General features: G+C 40.1%; 1 protein-coding gene across 1 annotated transcript; it reads right to left on the bottom strand.

Moving 5' to 3' along the window:
• Positions 1-5,404: 5,404 nt before the first annotated feature.
• On the bottom strand, positions 5,405-11,147 carry LOC125501873. Its single transcript, XM_048658989.1, has 8 exons — positions 10,923-11,147; positions 10,253-10,754; positions 9,098-10,180; positions 8,056-9,022; positions 7,714-7,945; positions 7,268-7,492; positions 5,850-5,927; positions 5,405-5,521 (listed from the first exon to the last, which is right to left on the bottom strand). Exons 1-8 carry the CDS (start codon positions 11,145-11,147, stop codon positions 5,405-5,407), a joined length of 3,429 nt encoding a protein of 1,142 aa, XP_048514946.1.
• Between the last annotated feature and the right edge of the window lie 458 nt (positions 11,148-11,605).

The following is an 11,605-nucleotide window of genomic DNA, read 5'->3' as shown; positions in this document are numbered from 1 at the left end:
CGGTAACTCACACTTAAAATACTTCAAAGATGCACTAGTGAATGAGCGAGCAGTGAAATGCTACGTGGATCTGGGTAGTAGTGTCAATGCCATACGCCAGGACGTGGCCGATAAAATTGGTGTGACGTATCATGAAACTACACTGAAACCCTTCATAGGGTATGGACAAGGACAAGTGCAGCCAGTTAGAGTGTTTACAGCAAAAGTATCCATTGAAGGTGTGGAAATTAAAACAGAAGTGCATGTGGTGCCCAGTGATAGCCAAGGTATCCCTCTTCTCGTCGGACGTCCATATACGGAGCATCCGGGTGTAGTGATACTAAGCACGGCTGATGAACTGAGAGTGGCGCCTACCTTGGAGAAATTGATCGAGGGTGTACCTTATAAGACAGAGAAAACAACACTATGGGCAAATGAGAGTCAAGTCATACCTAACAATTACTTGGGACATGTGGTAGTAGCGGGAGGGTTAGCCAATCAAGAGCTGTGCATTGAGGGAGGTCTGCGAGAGAAGGGACCGGTAGTTCCAAGGTGCATAGTAACCACGGATGATACGGGGCGAACGACTCTTTCAATTCTGAACGTGTCTGGAGAGGTGCTGACAATCACACGAGGAGAAACGATCACCCGCGGAGAAATCTGTGAGGAACAACAATACCAGCGAGAGATAAACACCGGAACAGTGGTATTAGACCATGTTGACACTGACCTAGAGGGCCAGGAGGCCTGTCAGCTGATTGAACTTCTGAACGAATACAAGGATTTGAGTGCAAGGACGGTCAAGCAGATGGGATGGACCGACAAAACATCATTGAAAATTGAGTTGAACAGCGATAGACCGGTGTATCACAGACCTTATCGTCCTTCATATCACGAGCGTCAGCAGTTGAAAGACTTAGTGAGTGATCTGAAGGCAGCGGATGTGATTGAGGACAGTGTATCGCCTTTTGTGAGTCCAGTTCTGCTTGTGAAAAAAAAGAGTGGTGAGATGCGGATGTGTATCGACTATAGGGCTATCAATAAAATAACGGTAAAGGACAAATACCCATTGCCACTTATAGATGATCAGTTGGACCGCTTGCACGGCCAAGAGTACTTTACTAATCTAGACCTTTTTAGCGGATCTTATCAAATTCCTGTGGATCAGGAATCGAAAGAAAAAACGGCGTTTGTAACGCCTGATGAACATTATCAGTTTAAGCGAATGCCGTTTGGCTCATGTAACGCCCCGGCAAAGTTCCAGCGACTAATAAATATCATTTTGGGTAACTTGCGATATGATATAGCCATGGCATATTTAGACGATGTTATTATACCAAGTGTAACCGTTGAAGAAGGAATGGAACGACTGAGACGAGTGTTTGAGGTGTTTAGGGAAGCAGGTCTGACCATTAATTTAAAGAAATGTCATTTTTTTAAGAAACAAATTGAATATTTAAGATTTAGCATATCAAAGCGCGGTATAGAACCAGGGAGCAGTAAAATACAAAGCGTAGACGCGTTTCCTGAGCCAAGAGACATCCGAGGGGTGCGTAGTTTCCTTGGGCTCGCCAGTTACTTTAGAAGATTCGTTAGAGGGTTTGCAGCCATAGCGAGACCCTTGACTGACTTATTGGCTAAAAACGCGATTTTCAAATGGGAGAAAGGGCAGGATGAAGCGTTTCGTGAGTTAAAAACGCGACTAATGTCCAAACCAGTGTTAGCTATGTATAAACCAGGTGCACCGACGGAGGTTCACACAGACGCGAGCAGTATCGAAATAGGAGGAGTACTGTTACAGAAACATGTGCACGAAAAGCTACATCCAGTCTCGTATTACAGTAGAAAAACTACCAGTGATGAAGCGAAATACCATGCTTATGAGTTAGAGGCACTAGCTATTGTTATAATCCCACCTATTCTATTTGCTTATTATTTCTTTATCTTATGTCGCCACAGAGTGATATTGAATATGGCTGATTGCGGCAGGATGTTTAGTCTTCAGGTTTGATTCGCCGAAGTATTTACCGGCTAAAATTCACAGTAAATTCAGTTGCCATATTGGTTTGATCACCTCGGAACAGCCACTTTCAACTCACTCTCAATTCACTCTTCGAACCAGCAACTTCACTTTAATTTCATCGGTTCACAAATAAAGAATAACCATTCTTAGATCTTGAATTTAAATCCTTTACCAGTCAACGGATCCCAATCCAACGGAAGGTAGTGCTCCCTCAAAAGAGGATCACAACACTATCGTGTGTGCTCTGGAGAAATTCAGAGTTTATTTGATAGGCATACAATTCACGATTCGTACTAATTGTAATAGCCTTAAGTTACTAGAAAATAAGCGCGACCTGAGTCCGAGAATTGGTAGGTGGTTTGTGCGATTAGCTGAATTTAACTAAACAATAGAATATCAAAAAGGAGAGTATAATCAGGTAGCTGATGCGCTAAGTCGAAACCCGGTAGGCGCGAGCGAGGAAACTGATGTAGTGGGACTACTGATTTTGGGCATACAGATGACAACGGACTGGATAGCCGCCCTACAGCGGGGGGACCCGGAAATTCTAAGGGTTAGAGATGGATTAGAGCAGGGCAATCAAGAAGTGCACGGGAAGTTCACCATGTATAACGCACGTGTCTACAGAGTACCAAACGGCAAATGGAGACTGTGTGTGCCAAAAGACTTGAGATACGAGGTGATATCAGAAATACACTGTACCTTAGCTCATATGGGTATTGAAAAGACTTCGGCAAAGGCGGCCGAAACATATTATTTTCCAAATATGTGTGAGTTTGTCACCCAATATATAAATAGATGCGTTAATTGCCTTTATCATAAGGTGCCAACAGGGAAGAAGCCAGGTTTCTTGCACCCGTTAGACAAGGGCAGCACGCCATTTCAAAGTGTGCATATCGATCATTTGGGGCCTTTGGTTACCACTGCAGTCGGAAAGAAATATGTGGTAGAGTTAGTTGACGGTTTCAGCAAATATGTCGTATTAAAAGCTGTAAGAGATGTGGGTGTAGAATCGACGTTACAATTTGTTAGAGAGTTCATGGCGCATTATGGCAAGCCGGACCGCATAATCACAGATAGAGGGACAGCTTTTACAGCCCATGCATTTGAGCAATTCCGTGAAGAACACACGATTTCCCACGTTAAAGTAGCGGCGGGCGCGCCGCGTGCTAACGGCCAAATCGAACATATAAATAGTGTAATTTTAAGTTGTTTAGCAACGTTGACTCAGGGCGTAAATTGCGAGGACTGGGATACGGCGTGCAATGGGCCATCAATAGTAGTCAGCAGAGAGTAACAAAACGTACGCCGTTTGAAATAATATTCAATTACAAAACAAACGCATGGACTGAAAGTCCACTTACTCGAGAGGTACGAGAGCTGAACGAAGAATTGGGGTCCGAGGTTGAGGGCACAGACGTAGCCGTTCTCCTCGAAAAAAATAAGGAGGTGCTCAAAAGGCAGTATGATAAAAATAGGAGAGCTCCCAGGGATTATCAGATAGGCGATTTAGTTTTAGTCCGGTCGGAGGCGCCTGCCACGGGGGAGAGCCGCAAGTTAGCACCTAAATATCGTGGTCCATACGAAATAGCAAAAATATTAGGGAACGATCGGTATATCGTAACCGACATTGAGGGGGAGAGCCAGTCCCAACGCAAATATAGCGGTGTACTTGCAGCCGATCGTCTTAAGTACGTATCCGCGGCCAAGGATTACCGAGAACGACCGGCTACACGTTCCCGGAGCGCAATTGTAGACAAGGATCATACTTCTAGTATTTAAGAGGAAATTACTTGTCTGATTATTTTGTAAGATTGTTAATAAGTGAATTGTTGCTGATTTGGTGAATAATGTTGAACAATGTCTTGTTGTGTGAAATTGAATGTAGATAATAAGAACCCGATACTAATGTATGTACGTATAATGGAGCATTAAATTTGAAAAAATAGAAATACCGACGAGGACGTCGAATTATAATCAGGAAGGCCGAATCGTGGTGAACTATTGAAAAGATAACGCCAGGTGCTGAACTGACATGAGCGCCTGCCCGCGGAAAGATTTCAGGTGTTCGGCAGTTCACGGTCTAGGCGTGTAACTGGTGGCTAGTCCACGTTGAGAGAGATTGAGAATAAACTATTAATAAGCTCCAGATGAGCATTTTGTCATTTTTGCAACCCAACCCTCCTAAAAAGCTCCCCACACTTGGCGGGCTTTTTCGTGAAAAATAGCAACATAAAATCAGTAGAAATACTTTCAATAAGGTTTTTGTTGAATATCAAGGGAGATAATCTTGATTCAAATATAGCGCGGTGAGAGTTTCGATGTTCATAGCGAAGCCGGCCCAGTCTCAGTTTTATAAAACGCGTGTCTGAGGCTATGTAAGAAATTGAAGAAGACAAAGTAATCTATTTCTTCGTGTACTCGCCTTGTTAATGTGTAATACAATAAACATATTAAAAAAGGAACAGAATGAAACAGGTGGAGTCTTTAATGAAGCCCTCATAACGAGTAAGCAAATACGGATACTAACTAACAGTTTTTGAGCCCAGGTGGCGATGCAGCAAGAGAATTGAAAGGAGAAATCAACCCTTTGCGCTTGAGCGGTGCCTCTCAGGCACCACTGCATGCGTTACGACAACTCGAGCGGTGCCTCTCGGGCACCATTGTAATCGATGCGGTAGATTAAGCGGTAACAGTGTTTATTTGTGTTTGGCCCAACGAATATCGCTTGACGAGTTTACTTGGCCTTCTGTAGATCATTTCATAAGATGTACCAATATCTATAGGGATGTCTTATCCAGGAAACATTTCGATGCATGCGTTATCCCTAGAGAATAATAGAACGCGGAACCGTCAACACTAAGAAGCTATTCTTTTAATGAGAATCGATTTCGTTGTATTATATCGGTTCTCTATTAAGCTAGTCATCTGAAATTAAGAACATGGTTATCGAACTATAATTTTAATTAAAATGTATGATAAAATGGTCTGGAATACCGTTTTTCTGCATGGCAGTTTATAAAGAGGACTAAATGTGCGAACAAACTTTTTTAGACCACTTTTTTCGACACATGATAGTGGCAAATTGTCTTTACATATCATGTAAATTAGAGCTTGAGTAATACCGATGTGTCGTTGTCCACCTTTTGGAATATAGGAGTTGTAAATAATACAATTAAGATTTACTTATTCAAAAAAGAGAAAAAAAAAACAATAATATTAATTTAATCATGTGTAATAATATGAAATATCGATATTTTCGCAAATTGATTGGGAAATACTACTATATGTTATGAATCACTTCTAAATTTATAACAACATAAATATTCATAATAGTTACATATTTAAAAAGCTAGATAGAACTAGCTTACCTTCAAAGCTTGAACCTCTTTCTAAACAACTTTAAAGCGTACATTGTTTCTTCTTTTTTGATTCTTGAATGGAAGACTGAGCACGGTCTGTGGAATCCTCTGATACTTTTTGCGATCGATGGTAATTTTGGTCATTTGTCAAAGTAGGCTAGAAATAAAAAAAATAGTTTTAAAAATTGATAAATAAATAGTAAATTTATAATGTACTCATTTTGAATCATCCGTTCAATCATATGAAAATAAAAATAGCAGATATTTTATAATTTTCAAATTTTTTTAGAAATAAATTAGTGCAAAAAAATATTTAAAAATAATTGACATGTAAAAATTGTAAGAAATTAAAACTGCTATTTTTCAAAAATGAGTTTTTAGAGGACATTTTTTTTGTTAAATATAATTAAAAAATTGTGAAATGACTGCCAACTTTAATGTCATTTTAATTATTGCAAGTTTAGTATGTAATCTATAAGACATACCTTAATACTAAGATCATCATCGTCGTTCGTTGATAAATTGTCTATCGTTCTGTTACCGGATTCCTTCATTTTTGATCTCTGCATTTTTGAAATTGTAAATGAGCATTATAATACTTTGTTTTCAGGTGTGCAGCTAAATTAGTAGTATTGCCGCATGTCTTACACGTTTTACTGCACAAATTGCATGAAGGTTGGTTGTTTTCTTTTTTTGTATGAAACTTCCACACGGCAGACATTGTTAGATATAAAAATAACAAAATAAAAACATCAACATAAAACGAGCCACACTAGGTTCACAGACTGTACACCGACTGGTAAACATGCTAATGCCCCGTGTTCATACATATTATTTTTGAAAGTAAACAATAGCGATCCACGCGGAGGGAAAATAATGACTCAAAAATGGATAACGAACTGCAGTTTATCCGGATAGTTTACACAGTCCTCCATACATACAATACCTGGGTGAAGTCCAGAGATAATCATCGGAAGAAATTTCTAGGGCAGTCTTCAAATCTTGTTGGATTGAGCGTGAATTATATCTAGACAACCACGAAAAATTTTGGGAATCATGTGTCCCTGGCTACACAGGTAGAAACGCACTATTCACTCTGGAGCAGGTTATCAGCTCGATTGTTGACCCCTCTCTGAGCTGGCAGTTTCCGGATTGTTTTGGGGCTATGGATGGGACGCACATTCCAATTCTTGCACCACCGGAATCGACAGAAGATTACTTTAATTATAAGTCACTAGTATACCCGGCGAACTCCGTTTCGCCACCAGATGGCTTCGTTTTTTTCAAAATTTCGTTTGTTTATTCAAATAAGAATAAAAAATTACTTTTTGTTTTATATTTGAAATGGAAAAATTTGATTTCATTTCACCACAGTAATAAATTCATTTCGATTACAAAAATAAAAAGTGTTATTTATTTGAACTTCTCTTAGTAAATGAAGGTGAATCCATAGTAAATACTAAATCGAAGCGTTATACGCGTCCGAAAATTATCTGTTTCATTGAAGTGCTCTTTGGTAAACCACATTTTTTGTTTTTTGGTCTGACGTTAATACGAACAAAGCGGATGGTTTCCCAACTCTGGAACACGCAACGTATAACTGCCCATGTGAAAAACAATGATTTTCTAAATTTATCCCGCAAACACTAAGCGATTGGCCTTGCGACTTGTTAATCATCATTGCGTACGCAAGGCGAACTAAAAATCGCAATCGTTTGAAGTCAAACGGAAGATCAGTCGGAATCATTGGTATTCGAGGAATACAAAGATTTTCACCTGTGTACTTTCCGTTAATAATGGTTGCCTCAATCAAATTCGGCATAAGTCTTTTTACCGAAAGTCGAGTACCGTTGCAAAGTCGCGGTGGATTCAAATTACGCAATATCATAATAACTGTACCAACTTTGAGTTGCAAGTTATGTGGTGGAAATCCTGGTAACTCCAGAGAGTTCAAAAACTCCGTTAGATAATTTACTACATCATCTGGATTTGTTATGGAATCAACGGATTTGTATGTCACTAAATCGCCAGCAATTTTTGATTGAATGGTGAAATTCAGTGCATGTACATCATTATTTTTTGCGGCAAGAATTGCTCGTTGACTTAACCAAGCATAATTTTGATAATTCTCACCAATGTTTGGGAAAACATTTTCAATAAGAGCTAATTATGAGTCTACAAATTGGCAAAAGTCGTTGGTAAGGGTAATTAATCCAGATATCGCATCAACTGGGACTTTTCCATTTCCAACAGCTAACAATTGTTCGGAAAATTCTGCAGCACTTTGATCATTTTGTAGTTGAACTCTCATATTAGTGGTTAGCGATTTTTTTCTACGTTATTCCATACAGGTGATGCCTTCAGGCAAGCATTCAATTCATCTGCGGGCGTTCTACGGGGAATTACTGGCAACGTCTGCCTGAAATCGCCTGCCAACAATATCATCAAGCCGCCAAAGATGTTGTTATTTCGCCGAAGATCCTTCAGTGTGAAGTTAAGTGCTTCAAGTGATTTCTTATGTGCCATTGTGCACTCATCCCAAACATTGAGCTTGCATCGCATCAACAATTTTTCCATTGCACTGGATCGGAAAGTATTGCATGTTGGAGTATCAATTGTGTTTAAATGAGCGCAGATTGTGCAGTACGACCGCCATCTAAAAGAGTCGCCGCAATTCCAGATGATGCTAACGCCAAAGCTATGTCACATCTTGATCGAATAGTGGCCAAAATCAATGAAATGACAAATGTTTTTCCTGTTCCTCCGGGTGCGTCCAGAAAGAATAGACCACCGGTATTATTGTCCACCGCTTGCATTAATGTTTCGTATACTTGTTTTTGCTGTTCATTCAGCAACGGCACATTATTTCGAACGAATTCCTGCAATGTATCAACATTGTATCGCAGCTCTCGATTTAATTCTTGGTTGAATGCATCGTGCATCGATCGATTTGGCGCAATCATTTCTACTTCAATCAGTAGCTTGTTTGCGATAGTCAAGCATTGATCCTCAATCAGAATCAATCCTTCATTGTAGATTTCATCGGTTATTTGAATGTCAGGATTATTCGTTTGAATGCGCAAGCGATGCAAGATATCTTCACATATGTCGTCTGTGTATTTGTTCCATAACTGAATTGGTTGTGAAGGAAAACATGTGGTGATGATAATTGCGAACAGCGTTCGTATTTGGTACGCATTTGATGAAACAACTGAATCCGCAAGTGTGAAATCCCAATGAGAATCGTTCTCCAGCAAACCCAAAAGTTGACATGCTTCTCGATACGTTTGGCATTGGTGGCCATTTACAGTTTTCAAATGCGCAAATGATTTTGGTCCACGTACATTTACCAACAGTAGTCGCAAATAGAAACATTCATCATTTCTAGGATGAACAGTATACATGCGACCTAGTGCATCAGTGGAAAACACCTGTGGCCAATCTGGAACTGGGGTTCCTTGTTTGCGACGTTGGAATTTCTTTGTTGATTGATTCCAAGTGTAATACTTGGGCATTTCAACGTACATCAGCGTCGCTGCGAATGGATCTGCTTCACACATTGCAAAGAAGCTAGTCAATGTTGTCGATGGTGGTCTCTCAGCTCGTTGTGCCGCATTAGCCTCAGTGAAGTAAACTCTTTGGCCATTTTCCAAATGCACTGCTCAATGTACTACTGTGATATATCTTTCATGAATTTCAAATGACAATAATCGCCACAGTGCTTCATTAGTACTGGCGTATCTGCCCATTTGGAAGTTGCTGATTTCGTCATTCGCATTTTCCGACGCAATATCAAACACAGCCATGTCGCTGCCTTTTGTTACGTACTTGCACAAATATTTGATTGATTTGTCCAAATGACAACTCTCAACGTTTGCATGTGTTTCAAAAATTCGTGATAGCAGCGGGCAATATGGTACAATGAATTCATTTCCGATCTCAATCTCTTGATTTAGAACTTTAACTTTAATAGTTCGGCCATTATCTTCTTTTGAAAGCCGACGATAAACTGGATATCCATCATTCCCTGTGACTGTTTCAGCAACTAACGGTCGCGGATTTCGTTTTGTGCACTTTCCATCAGCCATGCAAGGCGATAATGGATTTAATGCACCGCACGGTCCATGCACCATTTGTTTCGTCACAATGTCGTGTAGATGGGGATCAGCGACTGGATCAGGAATTTCAGCTGATATGATGTCATCCACTTCATTTGAATGTAATTTGTTTAGCAACCAAATTAGGATATGAGAATGCGGTAGTCCACGCTTCTGCCATTCCACCGAGTACATATAACAACGTGTGTCACCAAAAACTCGATACTTAGTAAGCACATCCGTCATAACCTTGAGTTTTTGCTGAAATACTTTGGCGATTATGTCATGGCGATCTTGCGGTTTTTGTCCTGGTTCCAACTCACGTTCAATTTCAGTCCACTTCGGATTGCATGTGAACGTAATAAATAAATCCGGAGTTCCATAATTTCGCACGTACGTTATAGCGTCTTGAGCGTATTCGTGCATGTGGCGTGGGCTTCCAGTATAAGATGATGGGAGAATCGTCAGACGTCCAATATTCTGAACATCACCATCTGAATGAATTACATCACGCAAGTGTATATAGTCCTCAGATCGTAGCTTTGCCTGATTGGATCGGATGAACGCTAAACGTTCGGTCTCGACTTTGACATACATGTCGACAGCTAATTGCTGGAATAGCCGACGGCACTTCAGAATGACATTCTCCTCATGTGTACGAATCATCATACGATACGCATAGTAATTCATTGCGCTTAGATTTTCATTCGGTGATACGCCTGAAAATGCAGAATTAAATGAATCGTTAATGGTAACCAATAATAGCAATAATTAGTGTGTGAATATTGTGCCTGTAATTGAATCGACCATCCTCAACGTGATGTCGTATCCGTCTTGCCCTCGCCAATAAATGATTGGATATTGTAACGCATCGTACAAACGATGTGTCTCGTTTACACGATGCACGATATTGCTTCTTTGCTGAACGACCATGTCTCGCGATTTAGTTTGATCGCCAACAATAATTGCAGCAACATCATTAACGGTGGGTGCATTGAATCTTCGCGCATGTTCACCTGTTGGGGTACAATCCGCTCTTATGACAAATTTGTGCGTATCCGATGGCATTCTTTCGAATGCTGTTTTGAACATATTAACAACAGCATTATTAGCGTGAAAAAATGCTTGCAACTGTTCAATAATTCGTCTCTTTAACTGTTGTGTTCCCTGTATATTGCACCGCACATTCAGCTGATCCACCATCGACGAAATGAAATATATTTGCAGAAATTGATGCGGTTCATCTGGTGTTTGCACCATTGAACCATGCAAATGATATATTTGTCCTTGTATCTGTAATTGCAAACAATCATTTGTTGAAGAATACGGTATCGTGTGTTTGGTGTGTGTGTAGCTTCTGATCGTGTGATGGTGTATAGTGTGTGTTGTATATGTAGTTGTTATGTGTTGCAAATCATTGTGTTGGTGTGAGTGATTGGTTACGTGTGTTGTATCTTTTACCTTGCAAGTCGGCATGAAGCCGCCTTCTCGAATGATATTAGCTCCAAACGAAGTCATGCAAAAGCAGTTATTGTATTCAAGGATGTGTTGAAGAAAATGGCTGTAATCGGGATCACTTTCAGTGGCTGTGGTGGTGTAAGTGATGGATCCAGTTTGACTTTTCCACTTGCGCAGCACAATCCAGCCGTTTCTCTTTTGAACTTTAACGCATTGCAATATCGGCATATAGTCGTCATTGGTCCAATATCTAAATTTTCATCATCACTGTAGTTCGCAGTGGGATCATATTGGAATGCCAAGCGATTGTATGATGCCAATGATCTTCGTGTGCTCACGCGTTGTCTCAATCGGGCATTTTCTCTTATCATATTTTGTCTTTCTTCGCTTAAGTTCTGTGAATACACTTGTTGCTGGCTTGCATGCTTGTGCGGCGGCCGATGTTCGCACCTCGTACTCTAGGCATTTTGGACTATGGACGGAGTTGTGAATTTAACCTTAAATGCACGATCCACATAATTTACACAGTTCAACTTACCACCTGAAACTCAAATGCCTGCTGTTGTATTTGATTGAAATTTTGCACAATACACGTGATTGATTTGATGGTTTCCAATTTGAATGTTTGGAAATGAATAACTTTTTTTTTTTACTTTTTTTTTCACAATTTCACAGTGTACACAATA

The sequence above is a fragment of the Athalia rosae genome, chromosome 7 (assembly GCF_917208135.1).
Source record: "Athalia rosae chromosome 7, iyAthRosa1.1, whole genome shotgun sequence".
NCBI lineage: Eukaryota > Metazoa > Arthropoda > Insecta > Hymenoptera > Athaliidae > Athalia > Athalia rosae.
This window is presented reverse-complemented; position numbering and strand designations above follow the sequence as displayed.